Source organism: Oncorhynchus clarkii, chromosome 2 (genome assembly GCF_045791955.1).
Source record: "Oncorhynchus clarkii lewisi isolate Uvic-CL-2024 chromosome 2, UVic_Ocla_1.0, whole genome shotgun sequence".
In the NCBI taxonomy this organism is placed as follows: Eukaryota; Metazoa; Chordata; class Actinopteri; order Salmoniformes; family Salmonidae; genus Oncorhynchus; species Oncorhynchus clarkii.
Window position 1 is genome coordinate 88,957,810 of NC_092148.1, and position 27,786 is coordinate 88,985,595.

At 41.4% G+C, this 27,786-nt stretch overlaps 1 protein-coding gene across 1 annotated transcript; it reads right to left on the reverse strand.

Moving 5' to 3' along the window:
* Positions 1–706: 706 nt before the first annotated feature.
* On the reverse strand, positions 707–21,868 carry LOC139376022 (nicotinamide phosphoribosyltransferase-like). The gene is made up of 11 exons (XM_071118103.1): positions 21,563–21,868; positions 15,429–15,585; positions 13,959–14,062; positions 13,625–13,753; positions 7,554–7,712; positions 6,203–6,339; positions 5,649–5,874; positions 5,233–5,352; positions 3,743–3,883; positions 2,340–2,474; positions 707–2,020 (listed from the first exon to the last, which is right to left on the reverse strand). Exons 1-11 carry the CDS (start codon positions 21,608–21,610, stop codon positions 1,907–1,909), a joined length of 1,470 nt encoding a protein of 489 aa, XP_070974204.1. The 5' UTR covers positions 21,611–21,868; the 3' UTR covers positions 707–1,906.
* Positions 21,869–27,786: the final 5,918 nt, after the last annotated feature.

Genomic DNA, 27,786 nt, shown 5'->3' on the forward strand with positions numbered 1-27,786 from the left:
ACAGACAGGCTACTAGCTACCCTCTGTCAGGGACATTACTAGAACATACAGATAGCTTTATCCCTTCAGGTATATAACCTTCGATCAAAGTTTCTCTTGTTTCCTCCCCGCAAGAAATGGACACAATATTTCTTCCACAGTAACGTCAGCCACTACAGCTCCCAAAAGCGAAGGCCGTGGTTAAAACTTAAATTCAGATGACAAAACGTGAAACATTTGGTTTGCTATTCAGTCAATATGATCGATAATAACAAATAACATATTCTAAAGATTCCAAGAATTTGATGAAGACAATCGGTTCTTTAATTAACAAGTGCAAAATCTACTCGAGGTTGGGGCATCATTACCCTTCCTGCTGCTAGACCGAAACAAAGACGCTACCTGCCAGCGCTAGTCAGTGTTGCCACCTCCTCAGTAAGGAAAGCAGCTATTGGCTGTCTTTTTAGTAATTTTTTTGGCTGTCCTAAAAGTCCCTGAATGACGTCATCGCCTAATTTGCATAATTTGCCATGTGCATGTAATTGTGATGGACTCTGTAGGAGAGAGGAATAACGTCGTGGGAGAAACAAAAAAGTGAGTTTAAAAAAACACCCTAAATATGTTTAGAACTACAAATTACATTTCTTCTTTCGATTCTTGTTTTTTTTTATGTCACAATTCCAACCCTCCTCCTTTATCCGGGCTTGGGACCGGCAGAGTTACTTCGTTTTATTTCTTTCTTTCTTAATTTGGTTAGGTTTTTAACCTTATGGTCCACTTAGGAGCCTACAACAAGTCACAGTAAAACATGACAATTTTTAACCATTACTTTTTATTTGTATACAATCTACATTAACAATCTAAATGGACCAAAAAGAGACAATAGAAAAATCTGTCAATGGCAATGTGAGAAAATGATGGTAACTAGTCTGGCCCTAGTTCAGGTTTAAATTATTATTTTTTTTTTTAAATGTAAGCCAGGGCGGGATCAGCCAGCGGCGGCTTCCCGCATGCGCGATTCATTTGCTGTCTGGATGAGGAGGGGTGAACATCTCCTGCTCTGACTGCAGCTGGGAGGGACTGCTGTGCGAGGACTGGGCCGCCTGTGAGTGCTTTGGTATGGGGGCCCACGGCAGTACCCGCTGCTCGTTGAGAAGCGCAAGAACGATGCGTGCTTTCACGTCAGTCTCCAACAGTCTCCAATAACACCCGAAAAAGCCGCTAGATTTGTCGCTAGTCGCTTTTTTGTTGGCTACACTGCTGCTAGTATGTTCAAGTAACGTAACTTTATACCTGAAAAGAGTGAGCTGCAGCCCTCACAGACCGTTAGGTACTTTGAAGACCATGTGGCCTGTTACATTTGATAACACACACTATCCCCTTTTAAACTGGCTCATTTAAATCTAGATGGAAAAATCATTTAGTTGTTTATCCATAACATTTTAAATGAATCTGCCTGATGTTTTTTCTGGATAATTTTGTCCATCTTCAATGAACGGTTGTTTAGTTCTTACAAATAATTTTTGAGAATGTGAGAATATCCTGGACATATGGCTTCGTGAACACAGAAGCCTGCCTTCCCCGACTTCAAACCAGAGACAGAGACGATATGAAATGAGATTTCATAAAAATAAAAATATACATAATAAAATCAAAAGATTCAAGTTTAATTCATCTCAATAAAATGTTATTTTTATATAATTTCTCAATCATACATGTACATGATCCTACATGTCGAAAATACATAGTTTCTTAGTTTATATATTTGTACCGTTGTGCTAATTAAGTGTCTCTCTCTCTCTCTCTCTCTCTCTCTCTCAGGACAATGTTGAGTGTTGTTTATTATCATCCTTGGTGGTCAGTGCTGTACAGGGCGGTAGAAGGGATCCAGTCCATTCTGCGTAGTGTGTTGGAACATGTACAGGCCTCAGTCTACAGACTCTTCCAGATCACAGTCCCTGATCTTAGCGTTGTCTCTGACCTCATCGAATGTATATGTCTTCAGTATCACTCCGTTTCTGAAAACGGTGTGAAGCAGATCCTGGGGAAAGAAGAGCGGGAGAAAACTTGACCTTTTAAAAAATATATATATATATATATATATTTAACCAGGCGAATCAATTAATTAAGAACTTTACAATGACAGCCTACTAGGGAACAGTGTGTAAAACTGCCTTGTTCAGAGGGCAGAACAATAGATTATGTTACTGGCCCAACGCTCTAACCACTATTGCTGCCCCAATATGACTTTTAAAAGAACTCCATATTAGTCCCAATATTTATTTCTGTTCAAGCCTCAGAGAGTAATAAAAATACTTATATCTATGGTTTTAGGACTACGACTTGTTTAAATGACTTACTGGACCGTTTTCCTCCAGGCTCCCCTTCCCTTCTTCCAGTGTCACAAAGTCTCCTGTTGGTGTTCTGTGGAGCGACAGACGACCCTTCTTTGATCTTTTGTTAGGGTCAGCAACAGGGTCCTTGAACACATTCAGCTGTAATCAAAAGAACATAAATACAACAGTGGTCACCAGATCACTTCCCGAGTCCAGATCACTTCCCGAGTCCAGATCACTTCCCGAGTCCAGATCACTTCCCGAGTCCAGATCACTTCCTGAGTCCAGATCACTTTCTCAGTCCAGAGTCAAAATGCCGAGATCTACCTTTCAGATTTTTCTTCTTCTATCTAGTCAGGTTTTAAAAGTTTACAAATTTCACAGTATTAAGTTTTCTGTAGGTTTCTTTTACGCCTGCTACGTTACTGCTGACACGGTCATCTGAGCCATCCGATCTGTTGTGATTACATCATGTAGGTCTGATATCTGATCTGATCTGTCTGTCTGATCTGTCTGTCAAGGTCTCTCTCTCTCTCTCCTGTGAAAAATGGGCCATGGCACAAGCCAGGGTTTCTTCATTTCTCTCCCACTGACCATGTTTAGAATAATGCCTTGTAATGCTTTGTAACTTAATTTAATTTTACAACGTGAATGATAACAGTGAATTATATTTTATTAAATACACTTGTATATAGAATTCCATTCTTATGACCATTCATTGACCTTAGTCAGCTAAATGTATTAATACATGATTTAAGGCTAGTGTTCTTGCATGTTGCTATTTATCTTATGGAGTCAGATCGTTCATATTGATAGTCTAATTGCTTAGTGTTTATTACAGATCGCCATGTGATGTGTATATATAACATGCTTACATATAAGATATTGCCCACTACAATAGTAATAATTATTCGCCTACCTCCTCATGCATTTTGCACACAATGTATATAGACTCTCTTTTTTTTCCTACTGTGTTATTGACTTGTTAATTGTTTACTCCATGTGTAACTCTGTGTTGTCTGTTCACACTGCTATGCTTTATCTTGGCCAGGTCGCAGTTGTAAATGAGAACTTGTTCTCAACTGGCCTACCTGGTTAAATAAAGGTGAAATAAAAATAAAAATAAAATAATGAATTACAGTGTTATTACACAGGGATTAGAGCAGCTTTATATAAAGTATTAACAGACTTGGGCTCTTTCCCAATTCATCTTTCCTCTCCTCCTCTCCTACTCTCTCCTAGCCTCCTCGAAAAAGTATTAGATGAGAAGGACCGAGGGGAGGGACCCTGGATCCTCTCCTCCAATGCTTTTTCAGAAGGAAGCAAGGAGAGAGGAAACAAGGAATTGAGAACAGATGAATTGAGAAAGAGACATGAATTCACAACAATGTCCTCTCATGAAAATGACTGGATGTTCACTGACTCACCCCCAGTCCGTTGGTCACCACAAAGCTACACTTGAAGCAGCAGCTGAGCAGGTCCCGGGTCAGTTTTTGGAGTAGAGCACCGCCCGACCCAAAGCCCACGTTCTCTATACTCCACCTGTGTTTCTTCATCCCCGCCACGATCTGAAAACGACAGAACACCCGAGGGGTGAGTTCCAAGGTCATTTTACTGAACCAAGCCTTACTAATGCTGTTCATTTAAGAGCAGTGGATGGAATCCATTCCGATCTTAGCCGGAAAAACCTGGAGTGGTTCAAAGCTTCCATCAAGTGAGTCACACAACGGATTCAACTAATCCTAGTCTCTCCAGTCAAGACTTTGATTAGTTGAATCAAGTGTGTGGCTGACTGGTTACAATGAGACTGGTTACAATGAGACTGGTTACAATGAGACTGGTTACAATGAGACTGGTTACAATGAGACTGGTTACAATGAGACTGGTTACAATGAGACTGGTTACAATGAGACTGGTTACAATGAGACTGGTTACATTGAGACTGGTTACAATGAGACTGGTTACAATGAGACTGGTTACAATGAGACTGGTTACAATGAGACTGGTTACATTGAGACTGGTTACAATGAGACTGGTTACAATGAGACTGGTTACAATGAGACTGGTTACAATGAGACTGGTTACAATGAGACTGGTTACAATGAGACTGGTTACAATGAGACTGGTTACAATGAGACTGGTTACAATTACAATGAGACTGGTTACAATGAGACTGGTTACAATGAGACTGGTTACAATGAGACTGGTTACAATGAGACTGGTTACATTGAGACTGGTTACATTGAGACTGGTTACAATGAGACTGGTTACAATGAGACTGGTTACAATGAGACTGGTTACAATGAGACTGGTTACATTGAGACTGGTTACAATGAGACTGGTTACAATGAGACTGGTTACAATGAGACTGGTTACATTGAGACTGGTTACAATGAGACTGGTTACAATGAGACTGGTTACATTGAGACTGGTTACAATGAGACTGGTTACAATGAGACTGGTTACAATGAGACTGGTTACATTGAGACTGGTTACAATGAGACTGGTTACATTGAGACTGGTTACATTGAGACTGGTTACATTGAGACTGGTTACAGTGAGACTGGTTACATTGAGACTGGTTACATTGAGACTGGTTACAATGAGACTGGTTACATTGAGACTGGTTACATTGAGACTGGTTACAATGAGACTGGTTACAATGAGACTGGTTACATTGAGACTGGTTACATTGAGACTGGTTACAATGAGACTGGTTACAATGAGACTGGTTACATTGAGACTGGTTACATTGAGACTGGTTACAATGATTGCAATGAGACTGGTTACAATGAGACTGGTTACAATGAGACTGTTTACAATAAAACCTTGGAACAACAGGTAAGATTGGACACCAGTGGGTAAGAAGTTAAGAAGGTAGGAGGATCAGGTAGGCGGGTGAGTACACTGAACCTACCTCCTGCAGAGTGTTGATGTCCACACCATCGCCCTGGATGACTCGGATGTAAGGGGGTAGCACCTTGTATCCTTTGCTGTTCTCTGTGGTGCAGAACTTCCTCCCTAAAATCTCCAACACCTTGGAATCGGCAAGATGGTGGTAGACATGTTCACAGTCCTACTCTCTCTTTAAAGATTTGAATGTATTTATAATGAGCTGTAGTCAGAAGACTAACATCATACTGGTCCTACACAGTGTCAGTGATACTGCCAGTGAGACTCATCCCCTTTCTCCATTAGAACCAGAGGGAAAAAACGAGGCCAAAAACTGCACTAAACAGAACCATGACTGGTGGTTCATCCATGTGTTTCCACCACCAATGGACTGTTGTAAAACTACTAACGCTAGGTGATGATTTATCTATCCTTCTTTACCTTGAGGACAGTATCTAATGGGTCTCCTGAGTCTGGCCTGATGACCAAGGGTGCGTCAGCGCTGCGGGACTCGATGAGGCTCCTGAGGTCCTCTCCCCATATCTTCTCACAGGCGTTGTAGATATCGTAGCTGTCGCTGACGATGGACACGGGCACGTTGGGGAACTGCCTCACAATGTGCTCAAAGGCATCTTTCTCGTGGTCCTTACCCCAGGCGGTGATGGTGCTGGTAATAATATATTTATTCGTAGGTAAGCAATACAGTATATTTGGTAGAGCAAGAAATCACAAAAACCAAAGCATGACTTAAATGGGTTTAAAATAAACACAGAGGAACAGTAGTACAATACAAAACCCAGAAGAGGGAGCTAGATATCGTGCTTTGAAAATGATAGTGAGAGTAGATGAATGAATTCATTAAAAAGTTAAACTGACTTGTTGACGGCCATGTACATACAAAATCAGTCAATTTTCTACAGTGCGATTGCTTGCTTTAGCTCTAATCTGTGCTCAATGTGCTCTACCCGCCGTGTCTACCTGTGTGTCTGTGTTACCTGTGCTCTGCGGCTGGCACAGAGAAGCCGGGCACAGGGTCTTTGGTGCCGTAGTACTTCTTAATGACACAGATACCAGCCACCGTGTCTGTGCCTTTAAAGTTCACCAGGTGGGCAGATGCTCCGATGCCAGCAGTCTGAAACCAGACAAAAACCATCACGTGACGGGAACAACTACATAGTACGGCTGTGTACTAGTGGTGTATGTATAGAAGATGAGAAACTGAACAGGTTTTTTGATTACAAAGGGCGTGTTTGTAAATTCACTATGGAGTGGCAGAGTGTGCTTAGAGTGCGCTCTGGGCGTTCGTAAACTCAAGAGTGTTGTCAGATTGTCTATTAGTAAATTCAGAGCGTTTTGCTTTCGGAGCGTTCAGAGCACCCACTGGACGCTCTGGTCGAGGAGTAGGGTTGATCCGAGCGTTCTGAACTCACAACGGCAGTCAAGCACCCAAGCTAACTGGCTAACGTTGGCTAGCTTTCTAGCTACTTCCAGACACATAATGAGAGAACACCTCACTCTGACCATTTTACTCTCCCTAGCAGAGCTGGTTAGGCTGTTCATGTTGTCTCGTGCGTTGGTGACTGTAACTGTGCTGCTGGCAACAATTTAATCACATTTTTGACAGGGTAACACCGGTCATATTCAATGGGTGTTGCGCGTTCAAAAATGTATCTGTTATTTTGGGGTGGCAGATAGCCTAGTGGTTAGAGCGTTGGGCCAGTAACCGAAAGGTTGCTGTGATCGAATCCCCGAGCTGATGAGGTAAAAATATGTTGTTCTGCCCCTGAACAAGGCAATTAACCCACTGTTCCCCAGTAGGCCGTCATTGTAAATAAGAATTTGTTCTTAACTGACTTGCCTAATTAAATAAAGGTTATATTTAAAATAAAATATAATTCTGCAATTTTGAAATGGGAGTAGATAGCGAGAGGGTATTTATGAACGCACCCAAAGAGTTTTTGAGAAGAGGAAGGTTTCCTAAACTGGGTCCCGGGGCCCCCTTAGGTGAACTTTTTTTTATTTTTTTTTCCCCAAACACTACACAGCTGATTCAAATAATCAAAGCCCAGGTCTAAGTTTGGGAAACCTTGGCATAGAGTAGTGTTTCTTAAACTTTTACTCTGGGACCCCGAGACATTTTACAATTTTTGTTTTAGCCCTGAATTATCCCACCTGACGTACCTAGTCAAGAGCTTGATGAATAGATCAAATACATGGACAGGTTTGGGAAGGGGCCTTTGTTTGACCCCAGGTTGACCTGTTGCGCTAAGCTATCCATGTATGTTGTATGCACAGTATGATGAATCCAACACTATTATCATAATTATCGTCCATTACAGTAAGTACCTCTTGAGATGAGACTCCCCTGTAGCCAAAGTCATGCAGCTTATACTCCAGTTTGTCCTGGTTCCCTGATGTCTCCAGTAGATACCTGGCTAGGATCTTCTTCTGCTCTCTGGAGTTAGTAGCTACTGTGATGGGGTACCAGATCTGCACCAGGATTGTCTGTTAGGAAGAAGAAGAAGAGAGGTTAGCGGTGTAAACGATCTGATAGAGAAGAAGAAGAAGAGAGGAGAACAATCTGGTAGAGAAGGAGAAGAAGAGAGGAAGTTAGCGGTGTAAACGATCTGGTAGAGAAGGAGAAGAAGAGAGTGGTTAGTGGTGTAAACGATCTGGTAAAGAAGGAGAAGAAGAGAGGGGGTTAGTGGTGTAAACGATCTGGTAGAGAAGGAGAAGAAGAGAGGGGGTTAGTGGTGTAAACGATCTGGTAGAGAAGGAGAAGAAGAGAGGGGGTTAGTGGTGTAAACGATCTGGTAGAGAAGGAGAAGAAGAGAGGGGGTTAGCGGTGTAAACGATCTGGTAGAGAAGGAGAAGAAGAGAGGGGGTTAGTGGTGTAAACGATCTGAAGAAGAAAGGGGGTTAGTGGTGTAAACGATCTGATAGAGAAGGAGAAGAAGAGAGGGGGTTAGTGGTGTAAACGATCTGGTAGAGAAGGAGAAGAAGAGAGGGGGTTAGTGGTGTAAACGATCTGGTAGAGAAGGAGAAGAAGAGAGGGGGTTAGTGGTGTAAACGATCTGGTAGAGAAGAAGAAGAAGAGAGGGGGTTAGTGGTGTAAACGATCTGGTAGAGAAGGAGAAGAAGAGAGGTTAGTGGTGTAAACGATCTGGTAGAGAAGGAGAAGAAGAGAGGTTAGCGGTGTAAACGATCTGGTAGAGAAGGAGAAGAAGAGAGGGGGTTAGCGGTGTAAACGATCTGATAGAGAAGGAGAAGAAGAGAGGGGGTTAGTGGTGTAAACGATCTGGTAGAGAAGAAGAGAGGGGGTTAGTGGTGTAAACGATCTGGTAGAGAAGAAGAGAGGTTAGTGGTGTAAACGATCTGGTAAAGAAGGAGAAGAAGAGAGGGGGTTAGTGGTGTAAACGATCTGATAGAGAAGGAGAAGAAGAGAGGGGGTTAGTGGTGTAAACGATCTGGTAGAGAAGGAGAAGAAGAGAGGGGGTTAGTGGTGTAAACGATCTGATAGAGAAGGAGAAGAAGAGAGGGGGTTAGTGGTGTAAACGATCTGATAGAGAAGGAGAAGAAGAGAGGGGGTTAGTGGTGTAAACGATCTGGTAGAGAAGGAGAAGAAGAGAGGGGGTTAGTGGTGTAAACGATCTGGTAGAGAAGGAGAAGAAGAGAGGGGGTTAGTGGTGTAAACGATCTGATAGAGAAGAAGAAGAAGAGAGGGGGTTAGTGGTGTAAACGATCTGGTAGAGAAGAAGAGAGGGGGTTAGTGGTGTAAACGATCTGGTAGAGAAGAAGAAGAAGAGAGGGGGTTAGTGGTGTAAACGATCTGATAGAGAAGAAGAGAGGGGGTTAGTGGTGTAAACGATCTGGTAGAGAAGGAGAAGAAGAGAGGGGGTTAGCGGTGTAAACGATCTGATAGAGAAGAAGAAGAAGAGAGGGGGTTAGTGGTGTAAACGATCTGGTAGAGAAGAAGAGAGGGGGTTAGTGGTGTAAACGATCTGGTAGAGAAGAAGAGAGGTTAGTGGTGTAAACGATCTGGTAGAGAAGGAGAAGAAGAGAGGGGGTTAGTGGTGTAAACGATCTGGTAGAGAAGAAGAGAGGGGGTTAGTGGTGTAAACGATCTGATAGAGAAGGAGAAGAAGAGAGGGGGTTAGTGGTGTAAACGATCTGGTAGAGAAGGAGAAGAAGAGAGGGGGTTAGTGGTGTAAACGATCTGGTAGAGAAGGAGAAGAAGAGAGGGGGTTAGCGGTGTAAACGATCTGATAGAGAAGGAGAAGAAGAGAGGGGGTTAGTGGTGTAAACGATCTGATAGAGAAGAAGAAGAAGAGAGGGGGTTAGTGGTGTAAATGATCTGGTAGAGAAGGAGAAGAAGAGAGGGGGTTAGTGGTGTAAACGATCTGGTAGAGAAGGAGAAGAAGAGAGGGGGTTAGTGGTGTAAACGATCTGGTAGAGAAGGAGAAGAAGAGAGGGGGTTAGCGGTGTAAACGATCTGATAGAGAAGGAGAAGAAGAGAGGGGGTTAGTGGTGTAAACGATCTGATAGAGAAGAAGAAGAAGAGAGGGGGTTAGTGGTGTAAACGATCTGGTAGAGAAGGAGAAGAAGAGAGGGGGTTAGTGGTGTAAACGATCTGGTAGAGAAGGAGAAGAAGAGAGGGGGTTAGTGGTGTAAACGATCTGGTAGAGAAGGAGAAGAAGAGAGGGGGTTAGTGGTGTAAACGATCTGGTAGAGAAGGAGAAGAAGAGAGGGGGTTAGTGGTGTAAACGATCTGGTAGAGAAGGAGAAGAAGAGAGGGGGTTAGTGGTGTAAACGATCTGGTAGAGAAGGAGAAGAAGAGAGGGGGTTAGCGGTGTAAACGATCTGATAGAGAAGGAGAAGAAGAGAGGGGGTTAGCGGTGTAAACGATCTGATAGAGAAGGAGAAGAAGAGAGGGGGTTAGTGGTGTAAACGATCTGGTAGAGAAGGAGAAGAAGAGAGGGGGTTAGTGGTGTAAACGATCTGGTAAAGAAGGAGAAGAAGAGAGGGGGTTAGTGGTGTAAACGATCTGGTAAAGAAGGAGAAAGGGGCGGCACCTTGTGGTTAGTGTTGGACTAGTAACCGAAAGGTTGCAAGTTCAAATCCCCGAGCTGACAAGGTACAAATCTGTCGTTCTGGCCCTGAACAGGCAGTTAACCCACTGTTCCTAGGCTGTCATTGAAAATAAGATTTTGTTCTTAACTGACTTGCCTAGTTAAATAAAGAAGAGAAGAAGAGAGGTTAGCAGTGTAAACGGTCTGGTAGAGAGGAGCTGGTTAGTACCAGCATGGTCTGAGAGAGGAAGTGAGGAAAGCGTTAGTGATGCTGGGTCTCTTTAGTACATCATGGACATGAATCAGCGCTACCTACTATACAACAAGTAAACGATGTGGACCATACTTGCGGATATAAGCAAGAATTTAAAATTAAACAAGTTCACACGCACAAAATGCATATCAGCTAATTAAAATTGTTGATTTATTTGCATGTGACATAAATTGACATTTTAGCTGGTCCCATCAGATAAAATGGCACGGTAGGCCTTTGCTAACCTCACCGGCTGGCAGTGATTACATCCTGATACAACTTCTGCAGCCAATTAAAATCGTTGGACGTAGTTGGACGCGTCCTTAACATACCTCAGTCCAACAGCACGTTCTGATCATCAGAGCAACGTGTATTTGACTGACTGGTCAAATTGTTCCCTTTGTGAAGTTCATAGACCATGTAATTGTCACAGATTGTGGCAAGGGTTCGAATCTCAGATGAGCCCTCCCACCCCACCCTTTGAAATGTAGAAATGTGTGTGTTGGAAAGGCACGTAGCCTACAGCCAACAGCTTGAAAATGAAAAAGGAATTGAATTACATCCTTGCACACAAACACACTGCTATTGCCTGCATTATTATAATAATCCACTTTCTCACATGCGTTTTGAATCGAGCATCAAGGACCGGCATTAAACAGTTTTTTCCTAAAAAAAAAAAAGAAGCTTGATACAAGGTGGGCTCGAAATCACGGTTAAAAAACACTATATACACTATATAGGTTCAAAAATGTTGTGAAATAGCACAGTTACAAATAGAACTGGATGGACATCAGATATAGAGGAAGGAATAAAAACAAACTAAATATAACTATTGTAAAATAGACTGTCTGTAACATGTGTAAAATATGTATAAACTGAAGGTAGAAGCCTAAGTGTTATTGTTTATTAGTTTACTCCAATTGGGGGAGGGGTGGTAGGGTCTGCGGGGAATAATAATGTTTTTATTTCATTTTAAAGTGTGTATATATGTACACTACCGTTGAAAAGTTTGGGGTCACTTAGAAATGTCCTTGTTTTTGAAAGAAAAGCACATTTTTGGCCATTAAAATAACATCAAATTCATCAGAAATACAGTGTAGACATTGTTAATGTTGTCAATGACTATTGTAGCTGGAAACGGCTGATTTTCAATGGAATATCTACATAGGGCGTACAGAGGCCCATTATCAGCAACCCTCACTCCTGTGTTCCAATGGCACGTTGTGTTAGCTTATCCAAGTGTATCATTTTAAAAGGCTAATTGATCATTAGAAAACCATTTTGCAATTATGTTAGCACAGCTGAAAACTGTTGTGCTGATTAAAGAAGCAATTTAGACTAGTTGAGTATCTGGAGCATCAGCATTTGTGGGTTCGATTACAGGCTCAAAATGGCCAGAAACAAGACCTTTTTTTAAAAACTCGTCAGTCTAGTCTTGTTCTGAGAAATGAAGGTGAGAAATTGCCAAGAAACTGAAGATCTCGTACAACGCTGTGTACTACTCCCTTCACAAACAGACGCCTCACAAGTCCTCAACTAGCAGCTTTATTAAAGAGTACCCACAAAACACCAGGTGACTCTGGGATGCTGGCCTTCTAGGCAAGAGTTCCTCTGTCCAGTGTCTGTTTGCCCATCTTAATCTTTTATTTTTATTGGCCAGTCTGAGATATGTCTATTTCTTTGCAACTCTGCCTAGAAGGCCAGCGTGTGTGTGTGTGTGTGTGTGTGTGTGTGTGTGTGTGTGTGTGTGTGTGTATTTACCCCAAAAATATATGGGGGATTGGAAATGGAGGTCGGTAGGCCTTGTGAATGTTGACCTGTTTAAAGGTCTTACATCGGCTGCGGAGAGCGTGATCACACAGTCTTCCGGAACAGCTGGTGCTCTCATGCATGTTTCAGTGTTATTTGCCTTGAAGCGAGCATAGAAGTAGTTTCGCTTGTCTGGTAGGCTCGTGTCACTGGGAAGCTCTCGGCTGTGCTTCCCTTTGTAGTCTGTAATGGTTTGCAAGCCCTGCCATATCCGACGAGCATCGGAGCCGGTGTAGTACGATTCAATCTTAGCCCTGTATTAACGCTTTGCCTGTTTGATGGTTCGTCGGAGGGCATAGTGGGATTTCTTATAAACTCTAGCCTTTAGCTCAGTGCGGATGATGCCTGTTATCCATGGCTTCTGGTTGGAGTATGTACGTGCGGTCACTGTGGGGACGACGTCATCGATGCACTTATTGATGAAGCCTATGACTGATGTGGTGTACTCCTCAATGCCATCAGAGGAATCCCGGAACATGTTCCAGTCTGTGCTGGCAAAACAGTCCTGTTGTTTAGCATCTGCTTCCTCTGACCACTTTTTTTTATTGATCTGGTCACTGGTGCTTCCTGCTTCAAGTAGCCTAGTAAATTATGCATCAGTGCAATATTGCCACACAACATTTTGTTACAGACCCAATGGTAAAACCTTGAATTTGTAGGTTACAAATATTTTAAGAAATGCCATTGGTTGGTGGATTGAAAATCCATTATCTTTGATAGGCTGAAGCAGATGTTGTGCCAGGATGTAATCACTGTCACTTGGTGAGGTTACATGCAAGTGAATCGTCTATTTTAAATTGGTGGATACTTTAAATGCGTGCTTATGTTTGAAGTATGGCCCCAGGCTCTTTTAGAAACCATGCATCTTATTGTTGTTGTTATTAAGGAGCCTCTGCCCTGACACTTTCTACCACGAGCAAGATATAAATAGACAACAATGCGCAAAGCATCTGTTCAAATTACGTTTGTATCCTAAGGACATGTGGCAGATATAATAACAGTGCTGAAGCATGACTCAACGATGCTATGGTAATGTCATAGTGAAAAGGGGGGTTTAGGCACCGACTAGAGGCCTGATCCCAGATCTGTTTGCGCCCTCTTGCCAACTCCTATGGTCACTGTCGCATGAGGAGTTGGCAAGACAGCAAAGATAGATCTGAGACCAGCCATATAAAATTCAATTCAAGGGGCTTTAACGGCATGGGAAACATATGTTAACATTGCCAAAGCAAGTGAAATAGATAATAAACAAAAGTGAAATAAACAATCAAACATTTCTAACTAACCTCTACCCAGTTGGTGAGCCAGTAGCATTCTGGGTCAGTACTCTCCACGGTGAAGAGGACATTACCTCTGGGGATCACACTACCCTCGGGAACAGCCTTGATTTCAATGGGCAGGTGGCCGTCATACTTCTGAAACACAAAAACTCAGGGATCCGTACTGTAGCATGATTAGACCACAGAATAATAAGATGGTTTTGGATTATGATAGAGTACGAACATTTATAAGCAGAGTCCTTAAAAATAAAAAACTGGAAATCTAAACTATTAACAAAAATATGACATCTAGCTCCTTTAAAATGCAATACACACAAAAAACCCTCTGCTGCCCTTATACCTCCAGTATGTACTCCCAGCCCTTTTCGTTGAACACATCATCCTGAAAGTGTTCACGGTAAACTTCCTTTGCTTCTGTGATCTTCTGTGGAGTCACCACTTTCCCTGGGAAGGTGAGAGATGACAGATATGGGAGGTCGACACATGAAGGATGTGGGAAAGATGGAAAACGTGGAATTGTGCGTGGAAGCTGGGACCCCAAAAAATTTAAGTTAATAATAAGACATTATAAATTGTAAAAGTAATGTACTAGGTGTTGTACTAGGTGTGTACTAGTGTTGTACTAGGTGTGTACTAGGTGTATATTAGTGTTGTACTAGGTGTGTAGTAGTGGCGTTCTAGCGACGTTCTAATGGCGTTCTAGTTTCGTTCTAGTGGCGTTCTAGTGGCGTTCTAGTTTCGTTCTAGTGGCGTTCTAATGGCGTTCTAGTGGCGTTCTAGTTTCGTTCTAATGATGTTCTAGTGGCGTTCTAGTGGCGTTCTAATGGCGTTCTAGTGGCATTCTCAAATCAAATCAAATTTTATTTGTCACATACACATGGTTAGCAGATGTTAATGCGAGTGTAGCGAAATGCTTGTGCTTCTAGTTCCGACAATGCAGTAATAACCAACAAGTAATCTAACTAACAATTCCAAAACTACTGTCTTGTACACAGTGTGAGGGGATAAAGAATATGTACATAAGGATATATGAATGAGTAATGGTACAGAGCAGCATAGGCAGATACAGTAGATTGTATCGATTGTATCTAGTTTCGTTCTAATGATCTAATGGCATTCTAGTTTTGTTCTAGTGGCGTTCTAATGGCGTTCTAGTGGCATTCTAGTGGCATTCTAATGGCGTTCTAGTGATGTTCTAATGGCGTTCTAGTTTCGTTCTAGTGGCGTTCTAGTGGCATTCTAATGGCGTTCTAGTGGCGTTCTAATGGCGTTCTAGTGACGTTCTAGTGGCGTTCTAGTGGCGTTCTAGTGACATTCTAATGGCGTTCTAGTGGCGTTCTAGTGGCATTCTAATGGCGTTCTAGTGATGTTCTAATGGCGTTCTAGTTTCGTTCTAGTGGCGTTCTAGTAGCATTCTAATGGCATTCTAGTGGCATTCTAATGGCGTTCTAGTGGCGTTCTAATGGCGTTCTAGTGACGTTCTAATGGCGTTCTAGTGGCGTTCTAGTGACATTCTAATGGCGTTCTAGTGGCGTTCTACTGACATTCTAATGGCGTTCTAGTGATGTTCTAATGGCGTTCTAGTTTTGTTCTAGTGACGTTCTAATGGCGTTCTAGTTTCGTTCTAGTGACATTCTAATGGCGTTCTAGTGGCGTTCTAGTGACATTCTAATGGCGTTCTAGTGGCGTTCTAATGGCGTTCTAGTTTCGTTCTAGTGGCGTTCTAATGGCGTTCTAGGTGCTGCTCTTTTTCATGGTCCTTCGAGCCAAATGGTGAATTTAGTAATAATAAAAATGATATTTGTCTTACCTTTCAGATACTTATGAAGGATATACTGAAGTCCATAAAATACAGTTTTATCATATTTCACTTTCTGAATCTTAGTGGATTCAGTTTTCTTTGCCCGACACTCGAAGTAGGAGTAAACCTTGGTGGTGTTGGGAGGGTACTGCTTGTAATGTGTGACCTGAAATTAGATTATACAAATACAGTTAATGACAATTATAAACGGGTGGTTGGAGCCCTGAATGCTGATTGGCTGACAGACGTGGTATTCCAGACCGTATACCACATATATGACAAAACACTGCTCTAATTACATTGGTAACCAGTTTATAATAGCAATAAGGCACCTCAGGGGGTTTGTGGTATATGGCCAATATACCATGGCCATGGGCTGTATCCAGGCACTCCACGTTGCGTCGTGCTTAAGGACCCTTAGCCGTGGCATTTTGGCCACATAACACACCCCCTCGGGCCTTATTGCTTAATTATACCACAGCGTTGTTGAATACTAATTTCTGATTGGCTAGAAAAGCATTCTAGAATGGACATTAAAACCAGATAACAGAACAGTTGGAAAAATATATCGGGACACCTTGCAATCATGACGCAATATGCACCTACACATGCAGACCATACTTGCTACAAAGTTACAGAAAGCTAAACCAACAACCACACAAACTGAAATAGGATACATTGTAAACACAGGTCCAATGATGAAGAATGGGGCTCCCGAGTGGCACAGCGGTCTAAGACACTGCATCTCAGTGCTAGAGGCGTCATTGCAGTCCCTGGTTTGAATCCAGGCTACATCACATCCAGCTGTGTTTGAGAGTCCCATAGGGTAGCACACAATTGGCCGGGGTAGGCCGTCATTGTAAAGAATAATTTGTTCTTAACTGAATTGCCTAGTTAAATTAAATCGAACGACTGGGTTGCATCTCTAGTGATGAAAAGTATGATTTAGCCTATAAAAAAATACAAAAATGTTTTCTTTGGTAACTGTGGTATAAGCGGGATAAACACCTCCGTTCTGTACATTACCTTGGAAATATGTACTCTGCAAAAGGACGAGGCGGACGTCGTCCGTTATTTCCAAGGTAATTTGACAATACTGAAACTTCATGGTCTCACACCCATTTAACATCAAGTGTCCCTACAATCTGCTTTACATTCTGTAGAAATGTACAGTCAGAAGAAGACATGCAGATATCTGTACAGGTGTATAATAAACAGGAAGCGGATAAGTCATATTTGCTACTGAGATTGTTTGGGGTCTTGTCATCAAAAATCTGCAGTTTCCAGAAAAATAACTTTACTGTTGGTTAAATAAACTGGTAAAGATGATGTTATGATATTTGTTTTATTAAATAACCCATCCTACTCTTCCTCTGCATGCTCTGTGCTCGTGACCTTTGATATCACTGGCACCAACTGTCCTATCCTTCTCTTCACCCTGACGAATTTAAACTCTAAATGTCACCCAGTTTACACCCGGTCTCTGACCTACTCTGACCTACTCTGCTCCTGCTCTGACTGAGTACTGTCAAAACAAATGCATTAAACAAACGCAAGACAGGAACTAAAAATTATTGACAACATGACCATTCTTGTTGGTGAAGTCTATGTGATAGAACAGATGTAGGATCTTAATTTGATCACCCAGTTGTTGCAGGAAATTTGGAAATGAAAACTTCTAGTGTATATTCAATGTTTATAAAAAGGCTTCTAAAGGCTTGTAATTTCCACTTGAAAAATTCAGACTTGATTTGCCCTAATTAAAAATGTATCAACCCCTACTAAATTGTCCATTAACTATAATCTACACAATAATTCACATTTCCTGTTGCTGCATGATTATATTCCTGCTGTGAGAAAATGATTAATAACAAACTGTCTGCGCGCTATTTATAATATATATAGTCAGAGATGTTCTCTCCAAAACGAATTGTTTCTGACCAGCAGCTCCAAAAGCAACAGCATTTATTGTAAATGAGGTGAACTGTGGAGACCATTGTGTTCACATATTAAAGGAGAAGTTTCCTTTTATACAATTTTTTTTTGTTTTCTTATAGAAAGGCCCAGACACCTTTTTTTTGTGATTTGAAATGTTTTTAAGAAACTTACAACCAAACAGCAAATCACTTCCTCATCCTTGTTGTGTGGTGTGGGGACCCCACGAAAAAAACATGCTCCAAAAAACCCAAATACGTCCTTTTAGCAAATCACTTCCTCATCCTTGTTGTGTAGTGTGGGGACCCCACGGAAAACACTCCAAAACACCCAAATACGTCCTTTTAACAACAGCAAGGTCTTCAGATGTTGTACACATGGAACTTTATCCGCAATGTTATATTCCCTTTTGCCCAACACGTTTCCCCTATCCAGCTGTTCCATTCACAGTGTAGCCTGCTGCTACAGGTAACTGCCAAAATAACGGAAACAACTACATAAGTGTCTTAATAGAACGTTGGGCCACCACCACAAGCCGCCAGAACAGCTTCAATGTGCTTCCTGTGTGAAAGCACTCCATTCTTTCAATATACTCTGTATTCTTCATTTACTCAAGTGTTTCCTTTATTTTGGCAGAAATATAAAAGAACAATGGACGGGGAGAGGTAATTTGCTCGTGTCTAAACAAAAATGGAATATAACGTTGCGGATCAAGTTGGGAAGGACAAAATGTCTGCATCGCAATACTGAGAGCTTTGTCTGTTCTAAAATGACGTTGTTTTTGGAGCCTTTTTTCATGTTTTTTTTTTGCGGCGGCTTCAATAGTACACAACGAGGATGAGGAATTGATTTGCTGTCTGGACACGTCTCCTTTAATCCCTTCAAAAAAGTACAAGAGCTTCTTTCAGGAGTCACAGTAGTTTGAGTAGTTTATATTAATAAGCCTGTTGCCAAGCCAACTTCTATCTGACGGGCATCAATAAAAAGTGTTTGTTTTGGAAATAAACTTCTCATTAAGGCACTCCCAGTTTGTAACGTCTGGCAGCTCTAAAACAAAACAACTCAACAGTACCGTCAGCATATCAGGCCTTGAAATCCAAGGGCTGATTAAATCCTTGTACTCAAATGGCAACAAGTCTAAACGGATATTGAATAATCTATCTGAGCATATGGTTCATCAACTATAACAATTATAGCCAACATCAGGTCATACCAATTAGCGGTCGACCGATTATGATTTTTCAACGCCGATACCGATTATTGGAGGACCCAAAAAAAAGCCGATACCGATTAATCGGCTGATTTGTTTTTTGTATTTGTAATAATGACAATTACAACAATACTGAATGAACACTTATTTTAACTTAATATAATACATCAATAAAATCAATTTAGCCTAAAATAAATAATGAAACATGTTCAATTTGGTTTAAATAATACAAAAACAAAGTGTTGGAGAAGAAAGTAAAAGTGCAATATGTGCCATGTAAGAAAGCTAACGTTTCAGTTCCTTGCTCAGAACATGAGAACATATGAAAGCTGGTGGTTCCTTTTAACATGAGTCTTCAATATTCCCAGGTAAGAAGTTTTAGGTTGTAGTTATTATAGGAATTATAGGACTATTTCTCTCTATAACATTTGTATTTCATATACCTTTGACTATTGGATGTTCTTATAGGCACTTTAGTATTGCCAGTGTAACAGTATAGCTTCCGTCGCTCTCCTCGCTCCTCCCTGGGCTCGAACCAGGAAGACATCGACAACAGCCACCCTCGAAGCAGCGTTACCCATGCAGAACAAGGGGAACAACTACTCCAAGTCTCAGAGCGAGTGATGTTTGAAACGCTATTAGCGCGCACCCCGCTAACTAGCTAGCCATTTCACATCGGTTACACCAGCCTAATCTTGGGAGTTGATAGGCTTGAAGTCATAAACAGCTGCTGGCAAACGCACGAAAGTGCTGTTTGAATGAATGCTTACGAGCCTGCTGGTGCCTACCATCGCTCGGTCAGACTACTCTATCAAATCATAGACTAAATTATAGCATGATAACACACAGAAATACGAGCCTTAGGTCATTAATATGGTCGAATCCGGAAACTATCATCTCTAAAACAAGACGTTTATTCTTTCAGTGAAATACGGAACCGTTCCGTATTTTATCTAACGGGTGGCATCCATCAGTCTAAATATTCCTGTTACATTGCACAACCTTCAATGTTATGTCATAATTACGTAAAATTCTGGCAAATTAGGCAGCCCAAACTGTTGCACATACACTGACTCTGCGTGCAATGAACGCAAGAGAAGTGACACAATTTCACCTGGTTAATATTGCCTGCTAACCTGTATTTCTTTTAGCTAACTATGCAGGTTTAAAAATATATACTTCTGTGTATTGATTTTAAGAAAGGCATTGATGTTTATGGTTAGGTACACATTGGAGCAACGATACGCACCACATCGATTATATGCAACGCAGGACACGCTAGATAAACTAGTAATATCATCAACCATGTGTAGTTAACTAGTGATTATGATTGATTGATTGTTTTTTATAAGATAAGTTTAATGCTAGCTAGCAACTTACCTTGGCTTACTGCATTCGCGTAACAGGCAGTCTCCTCGTGGAGTGCAATGTAATCAGGTGGTTAGAGCGTTAGACTAGTGAACTGTAAGGTTGCAAGATTGAATCCCCCGAGCTGACAAGGTAAAAATCTGTCGTTCTGCCCCTGAACGAGGCAGTCATTGAAAATAAGAATGTGTTCTTTAACTGCTTAGTTAAACAAAGATTAAATAAAGGTGTCCAAAAATACCGATTTCTGATTGTTATGAAAACTTGAAATCGGCCGACCTCTAATACCAATGTATCCCCATATCTATAAGCTTTGGCTGGGTGTGGTTCCTGCTTGTACTGTGATTTATTACACTGGTGCATCTGCAGACGGATCCTTTTACTTTTAGTTTTATTTATTTATTTAACCTTTATTTAACCAGGCAAGTCAGTTAAGAACACATTCTTATTTACAATGACGGCCTAGGAACAGTGGATTAACTGCCTTGTTCAGGGGCAGAACGACAGATTTGTACCTTGTCAGCTCGGGGGTTTGAACTCGCAACCTTCCGGTCACTAGTCCAACGCTCTAACCACTAGGCTACTAGGCTACAGTTGTGTAAAACACTGAAGTAAAAATACTTTAGGTGTTTTTGGGGGGTATCTGTACTTTACTTGACTATTTATATTTTTGACAACTTTTACATTTACTTCACTACATTCCTAAAGGAAATGATGTACTTTTTACTCCGTACATTTTCCCCGACACTCAAAAGTATGCGTTACATTTTGAATGCTTAGCAGGACAGGAAAATGGTCTAATTCACACACTTATCAAGAGAACATCCCTGGTCGTCCCTACTGCCTCTGATCTGGCGGACTCACTAAACACATGATTCATTTGTAAATAATGTCTAAGTGCTTCCCCTGTCTATCCGTAAAAAAAAGAAACATGTAATATAAGGAATTTTACATTATTTATACTTTTCCTTTTGATACTTAAGTATATTTTAGCAATAACATTTACTTTTGATAATTAAGTATATTTAAAGCCAAATACTTATAGAATTTTACTCAAGTAGTAATTCACTGGGTGCCTTTCACTTTTACTTGAGTCATTTTCTATTAAGGTGTCTTTACCTTTACTTTCCACCACGGATGACATTAATTAAACGTACTAATTCCACTATGTTAAAAGACATGGCAAGAAAAACACTAAAGAATATATTTTTTTTTAAACACACAGATAAAATGTTGATCTGAGCTGGGTTCAATGACTCATTGCAGCTTGAAATGTTCATGTTTCACTGTAAACAGAAAGCTATAGGAATTACTTTCATTTTCATTTCTGATGAAGAGATACCATTATTTTAAACTTTCAATATAATGGGCTCTTATAATATTATTCAGACTTCAGGTGACCATAGAAGGCGACCATAGAACTCAGATATAATACTGTAGCTATTGTAACGTAATAGCAAGAAAGTGTATGTTTATCATAGACGATTTGGCTTAGCTGGCTGTTCTTGCATTATACCTTCAAATATATTACAATCAATTAGAACCACCACACACTTAAAACATAATTTCACGAAACATAATCCTAGGTACTGTCGCTAACTAGTGCGTAAACCCAGTGTATAATGTCACTCACCTTGTATGAATCTGTAGCCAGCAGGAAATTGAAGTCTCCGTGCTCCATGTTCCCCTCGTGATTGTAAAATCTGATTGCTGAAGGGCGGGGACACTAAGCCACGCGCTGTCGAATCTAAAGTACAAAACAGAGATGAAGAGGCGAAGCGAGAGGGTTGACTCCGCCTAAAATCGGTCCGTTCGTAAATAAACATTAAGCATACCAAGTGAGGAGTTATTGTATTGGGGGCAATGAGATATAGTCGAATTTGGTCAAACTAAAAGTGGATTTCTAGTTTGATACGTTAGGCTTAATTTGATCGAATATAAACTCCATTGCGCCTAGGTTTCGAATGTACTGAGTTGTGACCCGTTGTTCACATGCTTATCTGCCCTCTCATTGGCAAAACATTTCCCACCTGATCTCGTCTCCTCCCGCCTTCCTTTCGCCTTTGCAGATATGTGTTTCCATTGTTAGAGCGGTCCGTCGACCATCTTGTCAATATAATTGGGACTCTTTGGTACAACATGGTACAAATACATGGAGGTAGACTACGTATTTAGGAATGTTGGGGACACACGTAACAAGGATTCTTGCCTATTATCCAGGCTGGCCTCAGAGCTAAGATATTGTACTTATTGTGTCCCTTTGTTTTTCTCACATAATGTTAAGGACATACAGTGGCGACCCATCATTCAGGGAAGGTGGGGCAGAGCTAAATATGTATATATATATATATATATATATATATATATATTCGGGAGTGTTTCCTGTTTTGCATGATATTTTGACATTACTACGTGTCACATATCAGTTTGCAAACAATGTAAAAAAAAAAAAAATTGCATTAATAAATCTGCATACAAACTTAGTCTCTTTTTTGCTTTCTTGAGTAAGGCAGCTACAAAATGCAGGTGTTTCAGCCTAGCTCAGTGCTTTCTGTGTTGCTGGGGCAGCCAGCGGAAAATAAATATTGTCATATGAAGTACTCATCGACTATTGGACATAAACATTACACAACAAGCTAGAAATCACAAATTCAACAATAGGTGGCTAACTGCAAGCATTGCAATGCAATCACTAGCCTGCTATTCAGTGGAGTGGATGTGTGGTCCCAAGTCTGGGTTTAAGGGTCTCTTTTCCAAGTTTAATAGGATAAACATTCAACATTTGCCATGATGTCAATCCAGCATGACTTCTGCCGTCCTCAAAACAACTGGAAACTCAGAACTGGAAATCTGACTTCAGTGAGTTCAAGACATCTGGGAACTCAGAACTGGAAAATCTGACTTCAGTGAGTTCAAGACAACTGGGAACTTGGAAAAAAAAACTAGCGCTGACTGGGAAAATACGTTTTGAACGGTCATCCAACTCGAAATTGCAAGTAGGGAACTCAGGCCTCTTTTCTCGGCTATGTTTTTTTCCCCAAGTTCCCATTTGTCTTGATAACACCATAAATCCTGAGAATGCCAGACTATGATGACAAAGTACAAAGTTTGATGACAAAATTTACCCACAATGGACCGCCGTGCAGCACAAGCAAAACATGGCGAGTCCAGAATGTAATATGCCAGGGAGATATGTATACTGTAGCCAAGAAAGTAATATTAAGTGTATGTTGTGTAATAAGCTGTTAGTAGCCCATGTGCCTCACCCTAATAATTAGGTCCCTTTTCCGCTCTTAATTTCGACTACTGTTCTGACTTGGTGGTGCACATGTAGCCTATAGCCTGTTTTAAGGAAACGTAATCATCAAATATTGTAAGAGCTTTCATTGTCTGCTTATATGCCCCCTTTACTTATCCTGCAGTTCTGACTTGGTGTACAGGGAGAATACTGTAAGAACGGTCCAAGTTCTTTTTTTTTTTTTATTTCACCTTTATTTAACCAGGTAGGCTAGTTGAGAACAAGTTCTCATTTGCAACTGCGACCTGAATTCTGTCGCTGTACATTTCAAAAAGTGCTGAACAAATAGTTATATTGACTACTGTACGGCCGGCCGTCTTAGCTCGCTCATTAATGTGTTAATCGAAATTACGGATTGCCTCTCATCCACCTATTGTCCCATTCTTCCATAGTTTGTACATCTCAATTGTCAGTAGAAACCACATTTGTTTAAGCAAGTCAGCCATATCAGCTATGTGTTTTTAAAGGCAGTAAATGAGCCTGAATTAACTGTTTCACTGCCAGACAAAGCTCTGCTGATAACCAGGAGTAGCAGTGGTAAGGTTTTAGGACTGATGTGTTTGGACTCTGCTGTTGGGACAGCTTTATGTAGGTGTAACCGATGTGAAATAGCTAGCTAGTTAGCGGTGATGCACGCTAATAACGAGGACCTGAGCCCTAGGACCATGCCTCAGGACTACCTGGCATGATGACTCCTTGCCGTCCCCAGTTCACCTGGCCGTGCTAATGCTCCAGTTTCAATTGTCCTGCCTGCGGCTATGGAACCCTGACCTGTTCACCGGACGTGCTACCTGTCCCAGACCTGCTGTTTTCAACTCTCTAGAGACAGCAGGAGCGGTAGAGATACTCTTAATGATCGGCTATGAAAAGCTAAATGACATTTACTCCCAATGTGCTGACTTGTTGCACCCTCGACAACTACTGTGATTATTACTATTTGACCAGTCATTTATGGTCATCTATGAACATTTGAACATCTTGGCCATGTTCTGTTCTAATGTTGGTCATCTATGAACATTTGAACATCTTGGCCATGTTCTGTTATAATCTCCACCCAGCACAGCCAGAAGAGGACTGGCCACCCCTCATTGCCTGGTTCCTCTCTAGGTTTCTTCCTAGGTTTTGGCCTTTCTAGGGAGTTTTTCCTAGCCACCGTGCTTCTACACCTGCATTGCTTGCTGTTTGGGGTTTTCGGTTCAGCACTTTGAGATATCAGCTGATGTAAGAAGGGCTATATAAATAAATTGGATTTGATTTGATCAGTATAGGGAGCAAACAGAGACCAGGGCAGTACAGGGAGCAAACACTAGTGTAAACCTAGCTGAAGGAACAGTGGAAGTTACTGTATTTGAGCCCGTTAAGGGTGTCTAAGTGAGCTCAGGACAATATTTATTTGTAACTTTTATTTAACTAGGCAAGTCAGTTAAGAACAAATTCGTATTTACAATGACGGCCTACCAGAAGGCAAAAGGCCTCCTGCTGGTACAGGGGCTGGGATTAAATTTACAAATACAAATATAGGACAAAGCACACATCACAACAAGAGAGGACAGTCAGTCACTTCACCACCACCTAAATGGTAAATATTTTCTTAACTTCTTGAACTGCACTGTTGGTTAAGGGCTTGTAAAGTAAGCATTTCACGATAAAGTCTACACTTGTTGTATTCGGCGCATGTGATAAATAGTTTGATTTGAGAGAGACCATAACACTACATAAAGAGAGACCTAAGACAACATAGCATGGTAGCAACACAACATGACAACATAGAATGGTAGCAACACCACATGACAACAACATGGTAGCAACACAACATGGTAGCAGCACAAAACATGGTACAAACATTATTGGGCACAGACAACAGCACAAAGGGCAAGAAGGTAGAGACAACAATACAGCATGAGAAGCAGCCACAACTGTCAGTAAGAGAGTGTCCATGATTGAGTCTTTGAATGAAGAGATGGAGATAAAACTGTCCAGTTTGAGTGTTTGTTGCAGCTCGTTCCAGTCTCTAGCTGCAGCGAACTGAAAAGAGGAGCGACCGAGAGATGTGTGTGCTTTGGGGACCTTTAACAGAATGTGACTGGCAGAACGGGTGTTGTATGTGGAGGATGAGAGCTGTAGTAGGTATCTCAGATAGGGGGGAGTGAGGCCTAAGAGGGTTTTATAAATAAGCATCAACCAGTGGGTCTTGCGACGGGTATACAGAGATGACAAGTTTACAGAGGAGTATAGAGTGCAGTGATGTGTCCTATAAGGAGCATCGGTGGCAAATCTAATGGCCGAATGGTAAAGAACATCTAGCCGCTCGAGAGCACCCTTACCTGCATATCTATAAATTACGTCTCTGTAATCTAGCAAAAACCTCAGACAAGATACACACACACACATTTACATTTCTGTCGAGTACGAAATCATTTTAGAAACACTGTCTACTACCACAGTTTCATTACCTTGCATTTTTGACACACAAAGATATGTTGCATAAATAAACAAACACAATATATTACTCATTTTAAAAGTTTCAGTGTCATTATTAGAAAATTAAGTTAAAAGCTTACAGAACAAGTTGTACAGAGTATCAGTTAAATCAAGAACATCAGACATTAATTCCTGCCAATCATCAGCTGTACTCCCTCTCACAAACTACAGATATACCACTGAGCGCATCCTGTCGGGCTGTAATCAATGCCTGGTATGGCAATTGCACTGTCCACAACCAAAGGGCTCTCCAGAGGGTGGTGTGGTCAGCCCAACGCATCACCAGCGGGCACACTGCCTGCTCGCCAGGACATCTACAGCACCTGTTGTCACAGGAAGGCCAAGAAGATCATCAAGGACCTCAGCCACCCGAGCCACACCCCGCTACCATCTAGAAGGCGGAGACAGCACAGGTATATCAAAGCTGAGACATAGAATATGTTTTCCAGTCTCTATCTCCAGGCCATCAGACTGTTAAATAGTCACCACTAGCCGGCCTCCGCCCAGTACCCTGCCCTGAACCTTAGTCACTGTAACTAGCGGCGACCACAGAGTACTCTAGACTGCTACCCTATGTACATAGTCATTGAATACTGGTCCCTTTAATAATGTTTACATATGGGTTTAACCCACTTTATATGTATATACTGTATTCTAGGTCATTGCTCATCCACTATAACTACTGCTGTACACCTTTCTATTCATATACTGTCTATACAAACCATTATATACATATAGGTGTGTTTTTCCAGGGCTACAACACACATGTGTACTGTTGGGGGTACTGGAGGATCAGGGTTGGGAGCCACAGGTGTAGCACACAGACAGAGCAATAGCACCAACAGCAACCAAAAAAAGTACATAAATACCTTTAGGTATGAGTCAGGATAGCAGGTCCTTGCATTGTCATCTAAGGCCTCACAACGCCAAGTCACTATATCCTTGAGACATTCTCTTCAAAGCGATGGCGTCAGTTTGTCTATTCCATGTCCCCCCGTTTTAAAATCATTGATCCGGGATGTTTCCGAGGCGGGGCCCGTACCATTCGTGCCATGCCCCGCAGTCACACTTTTAATTCATCTTCGTCACCCGGCGGTAACAACTCTCTTCCAATGCCATCATACTGTTTTGATGTTTCTCCATGTTGTTGAAGAATACACGGCTAACTCTTCATTGGCTTCTCGGGTACCCCCCAAAATCACTGTGTCTTCAACATTCAACTGGATCGTCTTGGCGACGCCCACATATTGCTAGATTTCACTGGTCTGTCAAGCTCCATGGCAGTTGTTTGACTGGGTTTACCTGGTTCTACTCAACAAGCCTGAACGAACTGCCTGGTTTGTGGACAAGTTAATTAGTTGACCTGCCATAAAAACATGTGGGGTGTCTTGACCCATAGATTAGAAGAAACAAACATCCACAGATCCACAGATCAAACATCCACATATCAAAGATCCACAGATCCACAGATCAAACATCCACAGATCCACAGATCAAACATCCACATATCAAAGATCCACAGATCAAAGATCCACAGATAAAACATCCACAGATCCACAGATCAAACATCCACATATCAAAGATCCACAGATCAAAGATCCACAGATAAAACATCCACATATCAAAGATCCACAGATCAAAGATCCACAGATAAAACATCCACAGATCCACATATCAAAGATCCACAGATAAAACATCCACAGATCCACATATCAAAGATCCACAGATAAAACATCCACAGATCCACATATCAAAGATCCACAGATCAAAGAACCACAGATCAAACATCCATACATCCACAGATCAAACATCCACAGATCCACAGATTAAACATCCACAGATAAAACATCCACAGATCCACAGATCAAACATCCACATATCAAAGATCCACAGATAAAACATCCACACATCCACAGATCAAACATCCACAGATCCACAGATCAAACATCCACAGATCAAAGAACCACAGATCAAACATCCACACATCCACAGATCAAACATCCACAGATCCACAGATCAAACATCCACAGATCCACAGATCAAACATCCACAGATCCACAGATCAAATATCCACAGAT